Here is a 23813-nt window from a genome sequence, read left to right on the forward strand (position 1 = left end):
AGTAGGCCACTGGTTAAGAATCTACCTTACACACAATTTCTAAGACTCAAAAGACTCTGCACAGAAGACAACACCTTCCACAAAAGGTCTGCAGAAATGAGGAATAGGTTCATCGCTCGTGTTTATCCTGAAACCTGTGTTGATGATGGTTACAATTGGGCAGCTAGTTGTAATCGGTCGACTCTAGTCACATACCATAAGACATTACAAACTCTTTAGTAACAATCTCCTTCATTACAGCAAGTCCTCCTCACTGTAATTAATTTGGCATCTTTGTAAATATTTTTGCTTTCAGTTAAACTCCTTCCTCTCTCCACTCTACTCCCAGTTGTGCACCTCCCTGTTTTAATGTAACTGCTATTTTCTAACCATGCACTTGTTATAATTCGTTATTCGCTGTACAGCTCACTCCCTGTTCATTGTAAACCGGCATGATGTGATTCTTATCATGAATGCCGGTATAAAGAAAAACAAAAACACTAAATAAATAAAATAAACCTCAAAGGTAAAAAACAACAAAAAGACTAAAATAGTTTGTCCCATCACATACACAGGTTTAACCAACGACATCAGCAAAATCCTTAAAAAGCATTGCCATGTCCTACAGATGTTACCAGCATTCAAAGACAAAGAAATTATGATTGCCAACAAGCGTGACAAAAATCTTAAAGATCTTTTGTCACCATCCTCATTACCTATACAAAGACAGAAAGATATTAGACTAGCAGGCCACAGACCTTATGGAAGATGCAGTGTGTGCAATGTTAATTTGAAAACCACAAGCATAAAAATTGGCACTACAGAAAAACAATATTTTTTGAATTGCTTTACAGACTGTAGGAGTGATGGTGTGATATATGTGGCCATCTGCCCATGTAAAAAGATGTATGTAGGCAAGACCATTAGACCTCTGCACAAACGTAAAATTGAGCACAAGAGCACAGTTAATAGAAAGGTCGATGGGAAACCACTAGTAGCACACAGTATTGAAGCAGGACATAAATTTGATGAATATAGATTTTGTGCTATCAAGAAAGTGAATAAAAATTGGAGAGGAGGAAATTATGACCAGAATCTTTTGAGAATAGAACAAAAATTCATCTTTGATTTCAATACAATGTCACCAAATGGTCTTAATAATGAGTTAGATTTTTCTGTTTTTTTATAATTTTCTTTTATAATGATCATACCTATTTATTACCTTGATTTTTTATGATTCTCTTTTTGTTTTTATGATCATATTCTATTTGTTATCTTGATTTTATTGACTTTTATTATCATTGTTCAGACAAATGGTTACATTGTTCCTGTTGATTTTTACTGCCTCTTTTTATATGGTTTTTAAGGAAGTTAGTGTTTTTTGCCTTTTTACTACAGTTATCTGGATTTTATCATTTTAATGATTTATGTTTTACCATTTTAAGTGATATCTCCTTTTAATAACTTTTAGTTATTAAGATACATGAATACATCGCCTTTTAAGTCATATGTTCACAGTGCTCTTGTTGACTTTTACTGCCTCTTTTTATATGTTTTAAAAATTATGGTTCTTAAGCAAGTTAGTGTTTTTTTGCCTTTTTACCACAGTCATCTGGGTTGTATCATTTTAATGATTTATGGTTTATCATTTTAGTGATATCTCCCTTTAATAATTTTTAGTTATTAAGATACATGGACACATCACTTTTTAAGCCACTACATCCCAATACTATGTGCACAAGGTTCATAAATTCCTGTTTAAACCATTAAGTACTTTGGATTTAGTGTATTTATTCATCTATTTATTTGTTCAGTTTTTAACATTTTCCTTGGAATATTATATTTATAATCATGCTGTTTTTAAATATTTATTTATATATTTGTAACATATGTGCATGGTTCATTGATTTTTATATGTTTTTTAATCACATAGAACTCTTTACACACTTCTGGACTTTCAGCCCATATCGGCATTTTTAAAAAATTGGCGCGAAAAGGATGTGCTTAAAGAGGCTGCCTGACGCACAACCCGGCATTTCCGGTATCAAATTTGATCGCTGTGATCGTGTAAACGCTGGCATCTATTCAGTTATCCTCCTGTTCGAACTAAGCTGAGCCAGTCGCTGAAGTGTTAGTGGCAGCAATCGAATGGTGGTGGTGAGTCACAAAATAGCGAGAAGCTGTTTTCATCGTCATTTTATTTTTATCTTTGTATGACAGCATTGTTTACACTCGGTCTGACAAGTGCCTTATGCCTCTATTTTAAATTTGTCTGACTTTTTTACTTTATGCAGTATTTATATATTTTTTCAGTGACTTTTTATGTTTGATTTCTAGTGCCTCAGCATATAAAACACAGTGGGTTAATTTCGACATGACGGCGTTATTATGGCCATTCACTTTCATTTATTTATTTAACACTTTTCTATACCGACCTTCATGAAAAGTTTCATATCAGATCGGTTCACATGTAACAAAGGGTATAACTTAAACAAGAACAATTCACTAGAAGCGGAAGTTACATATAACAAGGGTAGATAACTTGGAGGCTAGGCTAGTCAGAGGTATAGGACAGTGTAACTGAAGAGAACTAGAAAAGGCAATGAAACAAAGGAAACGGCGGCTTAATTATAATGTCTAAACATAGCGGGGCGTTAGCCGGTAAAGCAGAGTCCTGTCCGGTTGACAATTAATGGCTTAGAAAGTTAGGGGAAGGCCTGGAGGAAGAGCCAGGTCTTAAGTTTTTTGCGGAAAGTTCGAAGGCAAGGTTCTAGTCTGAGATCAGTGGGCATATTGTTCCAGATAGTTGGACCTGCTGTAGAGAATGCTCGTTCTTTGGTGTATGATAGTCGCGTGGCTTTTGTTGGGGGAACTTGCAGGGTACCTTTGTACGCTTCTCTTATAGGCCTTGAGGATGAATATAATTTGAGAGGAATCTGGAGGTCTAGTTGTTGCTGATTATATATGGTTTTATGAATTGTGGTGAGGGCCTTGTGCATTATTCTATATTTTATTGGCAGCCAGTGAAGGTTCCGTAGTATGGGAGTGATGTGCGAACCTCTGTTGGTGTTGGTTAGGATTCTGGCTGCCGAATTCTGGAGCATCTGTAATGGTTTGATGGAGGAGAAAGGGAGTCCGAGAAGGAGAGCGTTGCAGTAATCTGTTTTGGAAAAGAGCGTGGTTTGGAGCACGGTCCTAAAGTCCTGGAAATGGAGGAGAGGTTTGAGCCTTTTCATAACTTGGAGTCTATAGAAACAATCCTTGGCGGTGTTGTTGATGGATTTCTTTAGATTCAGGTGGTTATCGAGGATGACTTCTAGGTCCCTTACTTGTGAGATCTGGGTGTTGGATGATGTCGGATGGGTTAGGGCTGAGTGGTCGGGGGAAATGAGGAGTTCTGTCTTAGATGCATTGAGGACTAGGTTAAGACCGGAGAGTAGGCAGTTAATAGCTTGAAAGCAGCTTTCCCAGTATGAGAGTGTTTTAGAGAGTGATTCTGTTATGGGGATTAGAATCTGTACGTCGTCTGCATAGAGGTAGTGGATTAATTTTAGTTTTGTAAGCAGCTGGCAGAGGGGGAGGAGATAGCTATTGAAGAGGGTGGGGGACAGGGAGGATCCTTGCGGTACCCTAAAGTTGATTTGACGTTTCATGAAGACATAGTAGTTTTACACTCAATTCTGAGTTTCAGTTAACTTTGTGCACTTGAATAATCATTAGTTTATAATGATTTTATAGCTTCACCTTTTTGTTTTACATCAAGTCCCCGTCTGCATGTCAGCAAGAGGCTGTTTTTAATTTGGCATGACAGCGTTTCTTACACTCAGTGCCTTATGCCTCTATTTACAAATGAGTCTGGCCGTACTTTTTAAATAACTTTTTTAAGGTTTTTCTTCATGTCTGATTTTCGTGCATCAACATGACAGTGCTTCTATGGTTAATTATTTTATGAAGACATATTAGTCACTTTTTTGTTTCACATTAGCCCACGTCTGCATGCTAGTTTTTTCAGAGCAATCCTTTTTAACTCCAGATAGACAACCATGTGATTCTTTGTTTCAAGTTTTTATTTTGTCTCAGTACGTGGTTACAATTTGTTATAATATCACTCAATGTTTGTCTTGAAGGTAAATGTTCAAGCATTTCCTAAGAGGCTGAACTGCTATATGGAGACAAACCACCGGTAATACACATAATAGGTATCTCAAAATTGTTTAATCATATATTTATATATGGGCACGCATGTAGTCATTTTTTAACTTTTATACAAGGAATGGCATTTTAGCTATTTAGATAACTAGACTATGTACAACATAGGTGTCACTCAGTGTTGTCAAGTGTTAATAATTATGTCTGTGGTTTTGATTTTATATAATTTATATAATTTCATTATCTATGTTTGGTATATATGTTTTTATTCACATTTATATGTTTTTATTCACATTTATACGTTTTTATATGTGATATTTGTTTTGTTCTGTCAGCCCCTGAAGCAGCTCAAAGAGCGAAACTCGGCCTGAGTCGGGCTTTTTATGATGTTTTGTGCTGAATAAAGAACTCCTAGTGTTCACTGATCCTCGTCTTGGTCGCTACTGCAATATTGGATCAGTTTCCGGTTTGTTTTTTTGGACCTTATATTTAACTTGCCAACACTTATGCTTTATCCTATTTTCTTCTGTTGGATCCTTCCAATTTTTGAATGAAGATCTTTTGGCTAAAATAGCCTCTTTCACCTCAGTTTTTTTAACCATGCCGGTAATCATTTTGCCTTCCTTCCACCTTTCTTAATATACCCATGCCAGAAATGATAATCAAAGGTTATGATTCAGAGGAACTGAAACAAATCTCAGTGAACCTGGAAGATATATTTGAGAAAATTGACAAACTAAAGAGTAGTAAAATCACCTGGATCAGATGGTATACATCTCAGAATGCTGAAAAAACTGATAAAGGAAATTGTGGACCTGCTATTGGAAATTTGTGACCTATCAATAACATCAACTATGGTACCTGAAGACTGTAAAATTGCCAATGTAATGCTAATTTTTAAAAAGGGATCAAGGGGTGATCCAGGAAATTTCAGACCAGTGAGTCTGACATCTGTGCCAGGCAAAATGGTAGAGACTATCAAATAGAACAAAATTGCTGAACATATAGATAATCATATTTTAATGGGACAAAGCCAACATGGATTTAGCCAAGGGAAGTTTTGCCTTACAAATTTGCTATATTTTTTTGAAGGTGTAAACAAACATGTGGATAAAGGTGAGCCAGTTGTTATAGTGTATCTGGAGTTTCAAAAAACATTTGACAAAATCCCTCATGAGAGACATCTTAGGAAATTAGAAAGTCATGGGATAGGTGGCAGTGTCCTATTGTGGATTGCCAACTGGTTAAAAGATAGTAAACAGAGAGTAGGGCTAAATGGTAAATTTTCCCAATAGAAAAAGGTGAATAGTTGAGAGCCCTAAGGATCTTTTCTGAGACCGATGCTTTTTAATTTCTTTAAAAATGACCTGGAAATAGGAACAACAAGTGAAGTGATCAAATTTTCCGATGACACAAAATTATTCAAAGTTGTCAAATCATAAGAGGATAGTGAGAAATTGCAAGAGGACACTGCAAAACTGGGAGACTGGACATGCAAATGGCAAATGAAATTTAATGTAGACAAGTGCAAATTGATGCACTTAGGGAAGAGAAACCCAATATTATAACTAAAGAATGCAAGGTTCCACATTAGGAGTCACCACTCAGGAAAAGGATCTAGGTGTCATTGTTAAAAATACGTTGAAATCTGCTCATTGTGCAGCAGCAACCAAGAAAGCAAATAGAATGCTAACGATTGTTAGGAAAGGAATGGAGAATAAAAAAGAGAATATTATAAGGCCTCTGTATCGCTCCATGCTGCAACCTCATCTTGAGTATTGGGATAGATTTTCAAAGGGTTACGTGTGTAACCCTATCTTGCATAGGCTCGGCGGCACGCACAAACCCCGGGATGCGCATAAGTCCCGGGTCTTGAAAAAATGGGTGTTCCGGGGGCGGGACCGAGACCTCCGGAACAGCCACCGGGGGATGGAGATCTGGTGCGCGCAAGTTATGCCTGCCCGGAAGCAGGCATAACTTCTTCGACGAAGGTCAGGGGGGGGTTAGTTAGGGCTGGGGGGCGGGTTAGATAGGGGAAGGGAGGGAAAGGTGCGGGGGGGGGGGGGGGGGAAGGGGCAGAAGGAAAGTTCCCTCCGAGGCCGCTCCGATTTTGGAGCGGCCTCGGAGGGAACGGAGGAAGGCTGCTTGGCTCGCTGTGTGCAAGTTCACAATTGTGCACCCCCTTTGGTGCGCCGACCCTGGATTTTATAACATGCGTGCGGCTGCGCGCGTATGTTATAAAATCGGGCGTAGATTTGTTCGCACCGGGTTGCGCGAACAAATCTACGCCCGTGCGTGTATTATAAAATCTGGCCCATTGTGTTCAGTTCGGGTCACCACATCTCAAGAAAGATATAGTAGAATTAGAAAAGGTATAGAGAAGGGCGACCAAGATGATAAAGGGGATGGAACAATTCCCCAATGAAGAAAAGCTAAAGAGGTTAGGACTCTTTAGCTTGGAGAAGAGACAGCTGAGGGAAGATATGATAGAGGTCTATAAAATAATGAGTGGAATGGAATGAGTAAATGTTAATCAGTTGTTTATTCTTTAAAAAAGTACAAAGACCAAGGGACACACAATGAAATTACTTGGTAATACATTTAAAACTAAAAAGAGAACATAATTTTTTACTCAAGACATGATTAAACTTTGGAATTCATTGCCAGAGGATTGATGAAAGCTATTAGTATAGCTGCGTTTAAAAAAGGTTTGGACACATTCCTGGAAGAAAATTCTATTAACAATTATTAAGGGAGAGTTGCAAAAATCCACTGCTTATTCTTAGGATAAGCAGCTTGGAATCTATCTATCCCTTGGGATCCTGCCAGGTACTTGTGACCTGGTTTGGCCACTATTGGAAACAGGATACTGGGCTTGATGGACCCTTGGTCTGAACCAGTATGCCAAACCTTATGTTCTTATGTTGTTATGATGATTGACCTGATATTCCTTTCTAGAATTTTCTGAAATAAAGCAGAATTCATGGCTCCATCAATGATGGCAAGCTGTCCAAGACCTGATGCAACAAAGTGGCCCCACATCATGATACTTCCACTACCATGCTTGACAATCGGGATGAGGATTTTACTTTGGAAACTGCTGTTGGTTTTTTTGCCAAAATAAATGTTTGTTATTGTGATTGAAAGGATCAATTTTTGGCTCATCTGTCCAGAGAATTCCAGAGAACATGAGATGCGCAGCAATGGTCCTTTTAGAGAGTAGTGGTTTCTTTCTAGTTATCCTCCCATGAACATCATTCCCATTCATTACTTCCCTGATAGTTGATGCACTACTCCTCCTATCAGCCGTAGCGAGAGAGGCTTGCAGATCTATAGATGTTAGGCGGGTTCTTCGTGAATAGTCTTCCTGTTTGCTCTTGGGATGATTTTGGTATACCTGATCTTGGACAGAAGCACTTTAAATCTTTAACTTTTCCATTTGTAGACTGTCTGATAGGATAGATGGAGCTCCCAAATGTTAGAAATGGCCTTGTATTCCTGTCCAGACAAATGAGCATTAACTATTCTTTTCATATACCCCCTAAAAAACTTTTTGATTGCATGATGAGTTCCCACTGACTTTTATGGTAAAGATCAAACTAAAACCTCTTGGACCCTTATGAGGGTAGTTTATTTGTTACAATACAACCAACAGACAGCCACTATCTTGTTCTACATACATTTATAATATAAATTGAATAGCAATTTTTTTCAATTTTTATTACAAAAATATTTACTTTTTACTTAAACATTAGAAAATGTATACAACATTCAATTATATATCCTTAAGAATAAATTATATTTTAAAATGAACCACTGCCCTACAAACTTCTACAGGGCATGATTCAAACAGACTCATAAGAAAGTGTTCATCGGCATTACAGTTGCTCCCTATAGAGTAACGAATATTGTTTATGGTTGACTTCCTCTTAACATAATGCTTGATGGTTCAAATGATGAATTTCTTTAGTATTATGCCCCTTGCTTGTAACCCTTTTGTGTTCCTGATCCCTAGTCACTGCTGTGGTAATGTATTAAACAGACAGAGTCATAAGAAAGTGTTCAGTGGCAGTACAGTTGCTCCATTTAGAGTTGTATTATAAACACACTTTTTGCGTTATTGTCCATAAGGGTTGGTATTTTTGGTATAGTTTTGGTTTATTTGTTACCCAATTTTATACTTGGGGATCACAAACTTGGTCAGCACTGTATGTTACTTTGGTTATAGGCCATGTGATTCTGTTTTATAATCAAATGGTATACCAATGCAATTAACTAAATCTCATTTTTTAAAAAATGACAAGATTTAATGTTTCACATTCATTTTTATCCCAGAATCTGAAGGCAGTACAATGCAGGCAACTTAATTTTCCTGTCAAAACCATGGTTACTTTTGCTGCCAGCACATCTGATACACTTGCAACTAATTTATAGGGCATAGGAAAATATTTTAATAGAAAGTGGATATGAAGGAAAGAATGGATTCAAAACACTATTTCCTCTGATCACCTTCTCTAATGGTCAACACATCAAGAAGGTTGTAAATCTCAACATGCCCTGAAACCAAGCTTGACCATGAAAGAGAGAGCCATGTTAAAATTGATGAGCCATTTTAAGCTACCACAGTCAAAAATTAAAAGAAAATAAAAGCTACGTACTTTGTAAGAATTTGCATAAAGTTGTGCTTTTACATCTGTAGACACCTGGGCAGATTCAGCAAGTTGAAAAATAAAGAAAGCAGTTTTCATCCTAAAAAAATACAATTCTTTGGTTTTAATCATGCAAGATAATTAAATACAAAAAATTAATTAATGCATAAATACCATGCAGAAAATGCTCTACCAAATGTATGTGCTTGTGCACAGTTATTTATTACAAACGTAACCGAATATTTACTCGTAAACAAAATGTATTGGGCGAGAGAACATAGTAGGAATCTTAAATTTGTGAGACTTTCCCCACTGCAAATGATGTCAAATCATTAGAGCAGTAACATGATTATCGCACGCGTTAACATCATAACACATTTTTATGAAAGAACCTATAAGTTTGTATCTGAGGCAATGGAGGAGTAAAGTGACTCGATCAAGGTTACAAGACGCGACAGCAGGACTTGAACCCTGGTCTCCCTGGTTTGTAGCCCACTGCTCTAACTACTAGGCTACTCCTCCACTTCAGTGAGGCAGTCAACTTTCCAGAGAGGCGGGCAGGTATTAAGTATGGCTAATTCGTCCTCCTGTCTACAGAGAACCCTGTTTGCAGGAAAGCAAACTTGCTTCCTCTGTCAACAAGCAGGCATAAATTAGCCATAAAGCATGTAGCGTGCCAAGCTGATGGTTGCATTGTGGAGCAAATAGTTAAAGACCACCCAGTTCCCACCAGATGAAAGGTAGATTAATGGGTGAACAGATTGCACAGAATGGCTTATCCAAAGCTGATGTCTCCTTAGGACATTATTTTCAGACAGTAGTGGGATGTGATGGTGTGAACAGACAACCAAGTAGCAGTTTTGTAAATGTCTTCAATAGAAGTGGCCCTGAGATGAGCTAACGAAATCACCATGGCTCTCACATGATGAACCTCTTCAAAGTCTATAATCTGTAAGCTAGCCAGCAAAGTAAGCAAACTATACAGTCCACTAGCCAATTGGACAGAGTTCATTTGGCAATTGGTATTCCCAGTTTACTGGGATCAAAGGACACAAACAGTGGAGAAGCTTGATTTTGAGATTGAGTCCTCATCAGGTAATACACCAGGGCTCTACATAAGAACATGCCATACTTGGTCAGACCAAGGGTCCATCAAGCCCAGCATCCTGTTTCCAACAGTGGCCAATCCAGGCTATAAGTACCCCAAAACGAAGTCTATCCCATGCTACTGATGCTAGTAATAGCAGTGGCTATTTTCTAAGTCAACTTGATTAATAGCAGGTAATGCACTTCTCCTCCAAGAACTTATCCAAATCTTTTGTAAACCCAGCTACACTAACTGCACTAACCACATCCCCTGGCAACAAATTCCAGAGTTTAATTGTGCATTGAGTAAAAAAGAACTTTCTCTGATTAGTTTTAAATGTGCTACATGCTAACTTCATGGAGTGCCCCTTAATCCTTCTATTATCCGAAAGAGTAAATAACCAATTCACATTTACCCGTTCTAGACCTCTCATGATTTTAAACACCTCTATCATATCCCCCCCTCAACCATCTCTTCTCCAAGCTGAAAAGTCCTAACCTCTCTTTCAGTCCAAGGAGTGAAGAGCCCTTTCTCCTTTGTGCGCATATGGTCTTGGAAAGAATGTAGGTAGCATAATAGCTTGATTAATGTTAAACACAGATATTATTTTTTAAGGAATTTGAGGTGAGTTCAACGAACACTCTAATATGAAATAAATGAAGGTATGGTAAATACAAAACTATAGCCTGTAGTTCACTTACTATTCATGCTGAAGTGATGGCCAAGAGAAACATTTTTCAGGTGAGAAACTAAGTCCACTGACTCGAGAGGCTTGAAAAGAGGTTTCATGAATTGAGCTAGGACTACACTGAGGTCCCATGGCACTGGAGGCTTAAGACCGGAGATTTGGAATTCCACATGAACTTTGATACCAAAGGGTGGAGAGAGATCGAAGCCCTTCCATCTGCTGGGGTACATTGCAATGGCATGGAGATGAACTTTGACTGAACATAAGAACATAAGAAATTGCCATGCTGGGTCAGACCAAGGGTCCATCAAGCCCAACATCCTGTTTCCAACAGAGGCCAAACCAGGCCACAAGAACCTGGCAATTACCCAAACACTAAGAAGATCCAATGCTACTGATGCAATTAATAGCAGTGGCTATTCCGTAAGTAAACTTGATTAATAGCTGTTAATGGACATCTCCTCCAAGAACTTATCCAAACCTTTTTTGAACCCAGTTACACTAACTGTACTAACCACATCCTCATCCAAACCTTTTTTGAACCCAGTTACACTAACCGTACTAACCACATCCTCTAGCAACAAATTCCAGAGCTTTATTGTATGCTGAGTGAAAAAGAATTTTCTCCAATTAGTCTTAAATGTGCTACTTGCTAACTTCAAGGAATGCCCCTAATCCTTCTATTATTCGAAAGTGTAAAATAACCGATTCACATCTACTCGTTCAAGACCTCTCATGATCTTAAAGACCTCTATCATATCCCCCCTCAGCCGTCTCTTCTCCAAGCTAAACAGCCCTAACCTCTTCAGCCTTTCCTCTTAGGGGAGCTGTTCCATCCCCTTTATCATTTTGGTTGCCCTTCTCTGTACCTTCTCCATCGCAACTATATCTTTTTTGAGATGCGGCGACCAGAATTGTACACAGTATTCAAGGTGCAGGTTCACCATGGAGCGATATAGAGGCATTATGACATTTTCCATTTTATTAACCATTCCCTTCCTAATAATTCCTAACATTGTTTGCTTTTTTGACTGCTGCAGCACACTGAGCTGACGATTTTAAAGTATTATCCACTATGATTCCTAAATCTTATTCCTGGGTGGTAGCTCCTAAAATGGAACCTAACATCGTGTAATTACAGCAAGGGTTATTTTTCCCTATATGCAACACCTTGCACTTGTCCACATTAAATTTCATCTGCCATTTGGATGCCCAATCTTCCAGTCTTGCAAGGTCCTCCTGCAATGTATCACAATCCACTTGTGATTTAACTACCCTGAATAATTTTGTATCATCCGCAAATTTGATAACCTCACTCATCGTATTCCTTTACAGATCATTTATATATATATTTTGAAAAGCACCAGGCCAAGTACAGATCCCTGAGGCACTCCACTGTTTACCCTTTTCCACTGAGAAAATTGACCATGTAATCCTACTCTCTCTTTCCTGTCTTTTAACCAGTTTGTAATCCATGAAAGGACATCGCCTCCTATCCCATGACTTTTTAGTTTTCTTAGAAGCCTCTCATGAGGGACTTTGTCAAACGCCTTCTGAAAATCCGAATACACTACATCTACTGGTTCACCTTTATCCACATGTTTATTAACCCCTTCAAAAAAATGAAGATTTGTTAGGCAAGACTTCCCTTGGGTAAATCCACGTTGACTGTGTTCCATTAAACCATGTCTTTCTATATGCTTTATGATTTTGATCTTGAGAATAGTTTCCACTATTTTTCCCCGACACTGAAGTCAGGCTCACTGGTCTATAGTTACCCGGATCGCCCCTGAAGCCTTTTTTAAATATTGGGGTTACATTGGCCACCCTCCAGTCTTCAGGTACAATGGATGATTTTAATGATAGGTTACAAATGTTAACTAATAGATCAGAAATTTCATTTTTGAGTTCCTTCAGTACCCTAGGATGCATACCATCCGGTCCAAGTGATTTGCTAGTCTTTAGTTTCTCAATCAAGAACCCCTTTAAACCCTAGGTCATCTAATGGTCCAACCGACTCCCTCACAGGTTTCTTGCTTCGGATATATTTTAAAAAGTTTTTATTATGAGTTTTTGCCTCTATGGCTAACTTCATTTCAAATTCTCTCTTCGCCTGTCTTATCAATGTTTTACAATTAACTTGACAATGCTTATGTTTTATCCTATTTTCTTCAGATGGATCCTTCTTCCAATTTTTGAAAGATGTTTTTTTGGCTAAAATAGCCTCTTTCACTTCACCTTTTAACCATGACAGTAATAGTTTTGCCTTCCTTCCACCTTTCTTAATGTGTGGAATACATATGGACTGTGCCTCTAGGATTGTATTTTTAAACAATGTCCATGCCTGTTGAACACTTTTAACCTTTGCAGCTGCAAAGGTTAAAAGGTTTTCCTCATTTTATCAAAGTTTCCTTTTTGAAAGTTTAGTGTTAGAGCTGCAGATTTACTTATTGCCCCCCTTCCAGTTATTAGTTTAAATTTGATCATGTTATGATCACTGTCGTCAAGTGGCCCCACCACTTTTACCTCTCTCACCAAATCCTGCGTTCCACTAAGAATTAAATCTAAAATAGCTCCCTCTCTTGTTGGTTCCTGAACCAATTGCTCTATGAAGCAGTCATTTATTACATCCAGGAACTTTATGTCTCTAGCAAGTCCTGATGTTACATTTACCCAGTCAATATTGGGGTAATTGAAATCTTACTACCACCAACAGTTTCAGTAAATACTATTTTATTCCAAACGTATTCAGTGTATCAGAATTTTTATATTGGCAACTCCGTAGTTCATAGCAGTAACTTATAGCAGTCCCCCGACAAGGTCCCGTGTTTCGCTATGGCTGCATCGGGAGGGACCAAAGTGCAATTATAATCTGCAATACAAGGCAAGTGTAAATAAATAAATTAATGGTGGAACAAATGGCTACTCAAACATTTCAACTTACAGTTCACATACCTTTGACAGCAGTAACCGGAGCGCGAGCGCCCTCACAGGTGACAGTCATTTAAAGAGGGAGAAAGGCGCGAAAAACGGATAATCTCGCGAGAACTGTCTAACCCAATTGTCAATAAGCGGATCCATTCACTCAGTCAGTCAAAAAGGTACCATTCGATATCTTTATTAAGTCCTTTAGGGGAAACAGTGTCAAGAGTAAAAATCCATCTCTGTTCCCTCTGACCAAGAATCTCAGGGAAGTCACCTCCCCGAGATGGGTGATGAACCACCTCTATCACTGTGAAGGAGAGATCAGAGATGGTATGGCCGAAGTGGGACCAGTGGGATACCAGAGGCTATCGAATGGTACCTTTTTGACTGTCATGGCGTGTCCCCTAAATTTTATATTATTTGAAAGAGTAAATAACTGATTCACATTTACCCATTCTATTCCACTCATGATTTTATAGACCTCTGTCATATACTCACTCAACAGTCTCTTCTCCAAGCTGAACAACCCTAACCTCTTTAGCCTTTCCTCATATAGAATTTGTCCCATAGCTTGTTTGTGATGAGGCAACCTGCACTTTAGGTGCAGTCTCATCATGGAGTGATATAGAAGTATAATGACATTCTCTGTTTTATTCTCCATTCCTTTCCTTATAATTCCTAACATTCTGTTCACTTTGAAGGTACTGCATGTGAAGATGAGTCAGAAGAATCACATGTATTGCAGCAGCTATGTGGCCAAGAAGGACCAGAACTGACCTTCCTAGTTCCTTCAGGAAAGTGGCTCTTGTAACAGGGAAAAGCACTTTTCTCTGAAGCGAGTTTATCTAGGCTCCTAGGAACTAAATTCTTTGAGATAGAATCAGATTTGACTGGGCAAAGTTGAACAAGAAATCCAGGGATTAGAGGAGCCATATGGTCTTCACATGGGACTGCATAATTCTTGTCTGAGAAGACCCATCACCAACCAATCATCCAGGTATGGGAACACAAACTCCCTGCTGACGAAGCTGTGCTGCCACTACCACAAAGCATTTTGTGAACAATCTAAGGGCTTCTGAGAGGCCAAAGGGGAGCACCTTCAATTGGTACTGCACATCTTTCACCACATTCCTTTCAACAGGCAGGGAGAATGGGAATGTATGCATAAACGACTTTCATATGCAGAGCGGACATCCAATCTCTCGGTTGAATGAAAGGGAAAATCGTATGGCGGGAGTTAATCTTGAACCTCTCCCAAAGTAACAACTTAAGTCAAGTCTCCAAAAGTGCAGTACAGGCTTCAATCCCCCTGACTTCTTGGGGATTTGGAGATACTGGAAATATAAATCCTGGCCACTCTCCTGAGAATGGATAGGCTTGACAGCTTTCTGCTTAAGGAGCAACTCTACCTTCAACTGTAACTAGACAGATTAATAAGGACTGAAATTCGCTAGGTCGGAAGAGGGCAAGATAAGTTTAAGCAGTAGTCCTATCCCACAATTTGCAGGATCCACTGGTCCTTGGTGACACTGTTCCATCTAAGCTGTGCATGCACCCACAGCAAAACATAGTGTACACAAGAAATTCTGATATTTGAATTATTCTGGTTCATAACCTACAAATTTCAACTCAGCTTATAAAAAAATTGCAAAAAAGAACATTTTTGCACACGTAGCCTTTCAAAAATTAGAAGGAACATTGCTTGGTGATACAGTCATTCAGGGAGGAAGGACAGAACCCTTCCCCCTCACTGGAGGAGGTAGGTTTCGAAGCAGTCAAGATCTGGTCCTGGGCCTAGGCTGCATTTGCTGCTGAGCCTTTGCTTGATCCTTTTACCTCTACTGACTTTAAGCAGGAGGTACTGCAGGAGTAGAAAGTCAATGACACTGAAAAAGAGAAGGGGGGACATTTTGGATGAATGAATGCCTGTAAGAAAAATGCTAATATTGGGCAGAGCTGGTTGGTCCCCCACTGCAGCTGATAATGGCTATAAGGTGGATTGATGCTCCTTAAATCAGAGCCACCATTCCTTGAACTTTGCTAGCTGTACAATGTACATCTGCAAGATGCTCATACACATCCTCTTGGAGGCCACTCACAAACACATGAGCGTTCCGGTCCTTATAGAAGCAGCTGAAGTCCTGCCTACAGTATCAAAAGCTTCATAAACGGAATGGATGAGGTGCTTCTCACATTCCTCCACTGCTTGCTGACAGTCCTCCTACTTTGGATCTAATGATTCTGATAAAGGCTTTAGCTTTTGCATGCCCTCAAGCAGTACTGCTTCATGTAGAGCTGGTGAACTGTAATCTGGCCTCTCAGCATGGAAGGTCTTTTTTCGAAATATGTCGAACAATTTTGGATCCTTCCCAGGAGGCACATTAGAGTGATCACAAGTGCACTTAGTATGTTTTAATGCTGACTCCACCACCATATAGTGGTATAGTAGTTGGACCACCACCAAATCTGGGGAAGCCTGAACACTGTACTTTAGGTAAAGCTTCTGGGACAAGGGTAGGCACAATGTTGGTATCTGCTACATCCACATCTGCAAGTCTTTGAGGAGTCTGTAAACTGGGATAGCTGCAGAGTCCATTGGAGGTTAAAGGAAGTGAAGAAGCCTTAAGACTTCATTTCTCAGGTCCTTTGCCTTTCTGCCTCTGATGGTCAGCATCTTTACAGCATATCCAAAAATTTAGAGTAGCAGAGATTCTCCAGAAGAAAGGTTTACTGAGGCAAATCTGGCAAGGGATCTGAAAGAATTCCTGTGGAACCTTCGTCCTTCCTTGACCTATGGGGTACACCAAGCCATGAGTCTGACTAAGGAGATCTCCATCCATCCAATGGGGAAACATCAGGCATGATCTCACTTCTTGCCCTTCTGATTCATGATGGAGGAGAATCTGCCATCTCATGGCAAGAACTAACATCCAATGCTGGAAGCTCTTGAGGAGAGAAGTGCCCTGGTGTGTGACTTGGGCAGCCCCATTATGTGAGAACATTTCCTCCATCTTGGATAAAAGAGGGTCTAATCTTCATCTCCGGTCTTCAGAGCTTAGGAGGAAGAGAAATTCTTCACTAGCTTCATCAGCTGTGCTCCCATTACCTGAAGGACCCTCTGTGCCAGATATGAAGGAGAAGCATCCTTTTCCGAAATCTAGATCAGCTCATTCTCACTAAGGGCTGCCTGTAAAGGCAAGGAGGAACCCCGTATTATGGCAGCTGCATCTGCTATGGCACCTGCTAGCTCTGAGGCACTCCACACTGGCTATGTTGATAACAGTTGAACAATACCTTGGTCCATAGACAGCACTGGCAAAGGAGCTCCATTCCAGTTGATGGCACCTTGGTATGTTGTGCCAAGTGTTGATTGCGCCTTAGAATTCAAGTGCTGTGTTGATAACACAGACCTGGTCAATCTCAGGTATAGGTAAAATAAATAGACTGGTGCAATGGGGATCTACTGCACTATGAAGGATGATGTAATTTGCACTGATAAGGCTATCTTCTGCCTTGGCGTTGAGCAGAATTCCGCTCTGGCACCCATCTTTTCTTTGGATCTGAGGGAGAAGGCCCCAAAGTGAATCCCTTACAATATGTGCTTTTTCTGACGCACCACATTCAACCTCTGGCCTGAGATGGAGCTGGGAACCGATGCCACTGGGGGACAGGGAGGTGGGAGAGCTTTTCTATGCTTGTGGCACAAGATGGGAGAAGAGTCCTACCTTGATTTCTTTGCTAAGAGTCTGACCCCTTACTCCTGGATGAAGAGCAGCTCTTCTACTCAGTCTTGCACCAAGCCTTCAGGCTCTTACCTGCCCAAGCCTTCTTCAGGGCCTCCATCTTCTAGGCACAGTGTTGCTGCACCCTAGAGGAAATCCGACCACAGCTGTAGCTCTTTGAGTCATAGGCCAAGCAAATGTCATGAGTATCCATTATGGACATTCAGCACCTACATAAGCAGGCCTTAAAGTCACTGGCCATGGGTTTCTTGGCCTTGTTCATACTCTCTTCAAGAATTAAAAATTCTGTTTGAGGCGCGGAAGCAGCAGAAAAAAGAAGCAACGAAGGCAGCATAAAAGCATTAAGGCAAAAATCTCCTTTACCTGAATGTAATCCGCTTTGAAGTGGCTGAAAGGCAATGTAAATCAATAAAAATAAAAAATATTTCAAGGAGAGACTGAGACACATCCATGTAGAAGCTTGAATGAAAAAATACTGAGGGGCTAACAAGGCAGCATGTACGCGCAAGAACGCCCATGCATGCTCAGTAATGACTTTACTAAATTCCTAGAGCTGAGTCTGCATCAGTGCTGTTAGATTACATCATCCACAAGTAACAGCTAATTCATATCTGCATGTCGATGGAGAACTGATCCTTCCAATAACAAGGAATGCTACATCAAACAATTGCAAAAATAGAGCTGATAAAATTATGTATTGAAATAATTTCTCAATGAAGAATAATTTTCCTTTATGTGCCTTTTGCAATTTTTTTTTTTGTTAGGGTACTTTTCTCTTTATACTATAATTTACTAAATTGTTTTTTATACATGCTAATTACAAGTATGGCATGAAAAATTCTTTACCTTGCTTGCCACATCTCTTCATTCGCAACAGCCTCCCATGAAGCAAGATCAAATCTAAGAAAATGATACACCAGTCAATATTTTACATGTTGCATACAAATTATATTTCCAGTATGCATAAAACAATACTATAAATAAAATGAAAACTTAGACTATAAAAAAAGAAAACTGACAGTTGCTTAAACTGGTATCTACTACAGCATTACAATATGTATTATTGTAATTTTCTGTACTAATGTACTAACTCCATGATTACAAACCTGTTTCAAAAGAAGACAGACAGGCAGACTTTTCATCAAAAAAACAAAAACCCGAAACAGGAAACTCAGGGCCCTATATTTAGTGCCATTTGGCTGGATAAGTTTGGATACAACTGGCCAAATGATGGGATTTAAATATCCAACTTTTTATCCAACTTAAATGTTAGCCAGCTAGGTAAAGGATGAGATATGGGCACTCCAGGGTAGGGGTACTTGTTTTGCTAACTTAGGCCTGGATTCATCATTCTTCGCAGAATGATGAATCCTGCGAAAACAGGGGAGGGGGAGGGGGCGGGCCTGCAAAAGCCCGCAGCCTTTGCACCATGGCAGTGCGCTGGCTGCCGGCTTTCGCACTGAATAGCGCCACCATGAAAGGTGGTGCTATTCGGCGTGCTACTACAGACGATAATGTTAGTAACATTATCACCAGCAGCGAAGCCACCACCGACTCCGCCCCCTCCCTGACTCCTCCTCTCCCCTAATTTGCATTATATTGCATGCAAAAAGGCCCTTTTCGCATGTGATATGGCCTTATCTCGTTCGTTAGGGCCCTAACGCATGCGATAAAGCTTTAGAAAATAACCCTCCTAGCTATAAAAAAAATGCTGATATTCAGTAATATACAGCTTAGTTAACTGGATAAATCTAGGACAGCTATTTCACTGCTCTAAAGTTAGCCAGATAAACTTATCCAGCTATCTTTAAAGAAATCTGAGTATATGCAGCAGAACGGCCGTGGCATTGAATAGCTCAGAGAAGTTAGCTGGATATGTTTATCTGGCTAACTTACCGGGTCATTCATCAAACTGCATTAAGGTCCCAAAGCATGCAATAAGGCCCTAACTTGTGCGATAAATATCACAATGCATGGTAGTATGCAAATTTACATTTAGTATGCAAGTGCGAGGAGTTGGGCAGGAGTTAATGGAAATGAGGGTCTGCTAGAGCGGAATGCAGTAGAGTAACCCACACTAACGTGCAATTTAATGTCAGAAATAACTACACCTTTTTTCTGTGCATTCTACCCATGTGCATTACCGAGAAAGGGGGAGAGAGAGAGAGAGCGAGCAAGCCTATGTATAGAATCAATATGACATAAATGCATATACACACCACACGTTCAACTCAGGGCTGATTTGGGGGGTGGTTTTACATACACAGTCAGAGAAATTAACAGAAAATTTGATAAGACTGATGAATTTCTATCATTTGACTCAATGAAAGGTACCAACAAGAGGAGTTTATTTGTACAATGTAGTCTCTAACTAGCTATTTCCGCTGAATATCAGGCCATCAATATCTAGAGGGGCTTGTAAAACTATACAGCAATCAAAACAGCCGTCACCAGATATTCAAATTAAATCTTCAGTTCACACCTGCCATACTCTTCAGTCCAGTTATACATGCTCCCTGTGAGATTTATCCATTTCTCAGGGTTGAACTCACTACTGGAAGGAACAAGTTTATCACAAACACCCCATGGCCAAAGTGAATAGTTCTCTTTCCAGGAAGGATCACCTTCATGCAGTCCTATGCAGACAAAGGTTTCCTTGCTGTAAAACAAAAATCATTTTAACTATATTGAATTTTTATTTGCACCACTGAACAGATCAAGTATTCGCACATGTATTTCATATTCATTCACAATTTTAATTTTGCTTTACTTCTTTAAAGATGTATAAAACAAACTAAGTTATCACATTATTACGATGGGAAATCATATATAAGAAACTCAGGGGCTGATGCACTAAAGTATCTTAACAACAGCTGTCCATGTGGAAAATGTAGGAATTCACATGAGAAGTAGACACATCATCCAAGTTAATAGTATCTGAGTGAAAAGAAGACTCTCAGATATATTCTCTCCAAGTTACACTTTATTGTTCTCTGTTTTTGCCATCACTGTCCATAATTGTGGTTGCTGTGACACTACCATTCCTCATTCCTGCCCATCTCTAAAAGGAAGCAAAAATACACCACCCTGAACATATAATGGCCACAGCTTTATTAGATGACCTTCAGGGAGTCTAACATCAGATGCTAGAGAGCCTCTCCGCTCCACGAAAACCATCTCCTTTCCCCTAGCTTCCTCTGGGAAGAAGCCTCTCAGGACCAGTAAAGTTGCGTATCAAGCACAGGTTTCTGAGGGTCACCAGCACTGGCACTCCCTCTGATCCAACTTCCTAAGCAGCTTTCCAGGCCCACCTTGAATTTTAAGACCTTTTTGTTGGTATTTAACAAACCTGGGCTATAATGGGCTCCTTTCCACAGTCTACCACCTAAGCAATGGCCCACCCATGCTGGCTCCTTCCAACCCACCTTCCCATAACCCCTCAGAGGCACGAATGCCTGCCATAGGATTGAGCCCATGCAAAGATCCTGGCAGGCTATCTTTGCAAAACAGAGAAGAGTAAAGAGGATAAAGCCCCCTAATGTTCCAAAACTGTGGCTGATAAATTATAATCCCTGACAACCATATCTGAGTGAAAGAAAACCCCATATATATTTTCTCACTGAATATTTTATTGCTCTTTTTTTATGTTTATCACCTTGAATTTAGATTAAAAAGAAATGTTTGGGGGGGGTGGAATTTTTTTTTTGTATATTTACAGTAATAGTTTGCACCTGTGTTTCATTATTTTTTGACTAAAATATTTTGGGTTGTATGTATAAATTATATGAAGCTTGCTCTTGTAGGTCTATTATTTTTTCTTTTTCTTTTTTTTTTTTATCAGGCCAGTCACGTCTCTTATTACTATACAATAAACAGCTAGCGTTTAATTAAAGTTTGTTTTAAATTAAGTTAGGATCTGTGTAAGTTGTTGTTACATTAAGAAGAGTATAAAAGAAGAAAAAAATACTTTGTGGTCTCTGCTCTCTCTATGGAAGATGGCAATATCTTACTGATGTCTGTCTCCAAAGCCTGTGCATTTGCTCAATATACGGATATGATCACTGATGTTGTGCTTTGTCATCCATCTCTGCAAATCCTTACATCAGTATTTTTTTATACCTACAGGATAAGTGTATGGACTTTAAGTTAAAGCGTCAGTTGAAGCAAAGGTAGCTTGTGAACCAAGCAGAAAAATGCTACAGTTGAAATTGAAACAATATGAATATCTATAAAGTACAAACACCACAAAGATCAGATTAAAGCATCAATATCAAATACTTTCAGCAAACACATGACATATATCCAGTTACCTATAAATGGTGGGTAATTTTGACTCCTAGTGAAAGTCTAAACAAATACAGCAGCCAGCATAGAACCAGACCTTCCTTTTCAAGTATTTTTATATTTGAAATCTCTTTATTTATTTTTTTTAAGAGACGGATAATAGACAAGGATGTGAGGATTACAATAAAAAGATTTAAATAATCCTTCAGTTCTGAACGAACACTAAGCTTGGCAGACTCAAGTTTTGTTAATCTTGATTTTATCATATACATATTTAAAAAAATGTCTACTCTGTTTAACAAAATAAAAGGAGAGAAACTACTCTGTCTTTATATTTTTAGTTGCATTTTGGCCTACTGGATTTCTCTGCTGTTCAAACAGGAAAATAAATGTCAATCAACTTCTACAACCTGGTTTCTAGACAAGGACCAGCAGGGTGCTTATCTTGATCAATAATTTAAAATGGAGAAATTACTTACCTGATTTAGTTTTCCTTAGTGTAGACAGATGGACTCAGGACCAATGGGTATAGTTTGCTCCTGATAGCAGTTGGAGATGGAGTCAGATTTCAATCTGACGTCAGCACTACATATACCCATGCAGGAAGCTCTGCTCTTCAGTATTCTCCTCGAAAAGCAATAGTGGATATATGTGTGTTTGGATAACTTGATTAATTTGAACTAGTTGACGTGAATTGTAGCTGGAGACCGCCAGTGTCGTCAACCGAGAAACGCCAACACCTGGTAACTATGGTTGTCTTAACTGGAGGCAAGTCTGGCTTACCCATGCTTGTCTTGTTCTCGAGGATTGTCACCCAAGGTTTCCGTATTTTGAGGTAGCCGTGGGCGGGATACTGAGTCCATCTGTCTACACTAAGGAAAACAAAATGATCAGGTAAGCTACTCCCGAACCGGGTGGGAGGCTGCCCGTGGCCCACTTAGTACTGCCTTTGCGAATGCTGTGTCCTCCCTGGCCTGAACATCCAGGCGGTAGAACCTCGAAGTTGTGAATGGAGGACCACGTCTTCGCCCGATAGATCTCAGTGGGTGACAGCATCTTGGTTTCTGCCCAGGACATTGCCTGGGCCCTTGTGGAATGGGCCTTGACTTGTAGAGGTGGAGGCTTCCCTGCCTCTACATAGGCCGCCTTGATTACTTCTTTGACCCAACGGGCTATGGTTGCCCAGGAGGCTGCTTCCTCTTGTTTCTTCTCGCTGTGAAGGACGAATAGGTGGTCTGTCTTTCATACAGATTCTAATCTTTCCAGGTAGCGGACTAGGAGTCTGCCGACGTTAAGATGGCGTAGGCGGCATGAGTCTTCTGAGTCCATATGCTCGTCTGGAGATGGCAGCGAGATGGTTTGGTTTAGATGGAAATGAGAAACCACCTTTGGAAGGAAGAAGGGGACAGTGCGTAGCTGTATAGCTCCTGGTGTGAATCTGAGGAACGGTTCCCGGCAGGATAGAGCTTGAAGTTTGGAGATACGACGGGCTGAACATATTGCCACTAGGAATGCAGTCTTCAAGGCCAGGAGCCATAGGGACAGACCTCGTGTAGGTCTGAAGGAACCTCCCGCTAGGAAGTAGCGTACTAGATTGAGATTCCATATGGGGTATTGTCCACTTTAGTGGTGGTCGGATTTGCTTGACCCCTCTCAGGAAGCAGGAGACGTCTGGATGGGAAGATAAACTGATGCTGTCCACTTTGGCTCTGAAGCAGGCCAGCGCAGCCAGTTGAACCTTGATGGAGTTGAGAGACAATCCCTTCTTCAGGCCGTCCTGCAGCAATTCCAGGATCATGGGGATTTTGACTGTCCGCGGAAGGATGTTGCGGTCTTCACACCAGGCTTCGAATATTCTCCATATTTGTATATAAGTTAAAGATGTAGAAAACTTGCGTGCTCGGAGCAAAGTGTCAAATTACTGCCCTCGAGTATCCGCTCTTCTTCAGGTGAGTCCTCTCAATGGCCAGACCTTAAGAGAGAATCGAGTTGGTCTTCGTGGAAGATCGGTCCTTGCAGGAGCAGGTCCCTGTGTGGAGGTAGACACAGGGGGTTCCCTGCCAGAAGTCTTCGCATATCTCCGTAACACGGCCTTCTTGGCCAGTTCGGGGCCACTAGAAGTACTAGCTCCCTGTGGTGTTCTATCTTGCAGATGATCCCACCCAGTAGTGGCCATGGAGGAAATGCGGACAGCAGGACTTCCTATGGCCAGGTTTGGATGAGGGCATCGATCCCCTGGGATTGAGGGTCTCGTCTGCAACTGAAGAATTTGGGAACTTGGGCATTGGACCGGGTTGCCAGAAAATCCA

The 23813-nt window shown here is 40.1% G+C and overlaps 1 protein-coding gene across 2 annotated transcripts in view; it reads right to left on the reverse strand.

The window, feature by feature from the left end:
* Positions 1–23813, reverse strand: part of TMEM260 (transmembrane protein 260) — a 246464-nt gene that overhangs the window by 13258 nt on the left and 209393 nt on the right. For both annotated transcript variants that reach the window (XM_029598248.1, XM_029598249.1), the window contains exons 13-15: positions 19703–19879; positions 18067–18120; positions 8787–8877 (exon numbers count right to left, since the gene is read on the reverse strand). In XM_029598248.1, the coding sequence (XP_029454108.1) occupies positions 8787–8877; positions 18067–18120; positions 19703–19879 (322 nt within the window). The remainder of the gene's footprint in view (positions 1–8786; positions 8878–18066; positions 18121–19702; positions 19880–23813) is intronic.

The sequence above is a fragment of the Rhinatrema bivittatum genome, chromosome 4 (genome assembly GCF_901001135.1).
Source record: "Rhinatrema bivittatum chromosome 4, aRhiBiv1.1, whole genome shotgun sequence".
NCBI lineage: Eukaryota > Metazoa > Chordata > Amphibia > Gymnophiona > Rhinatrematidae > Rhinatrema > Rhinatrema bivittatum.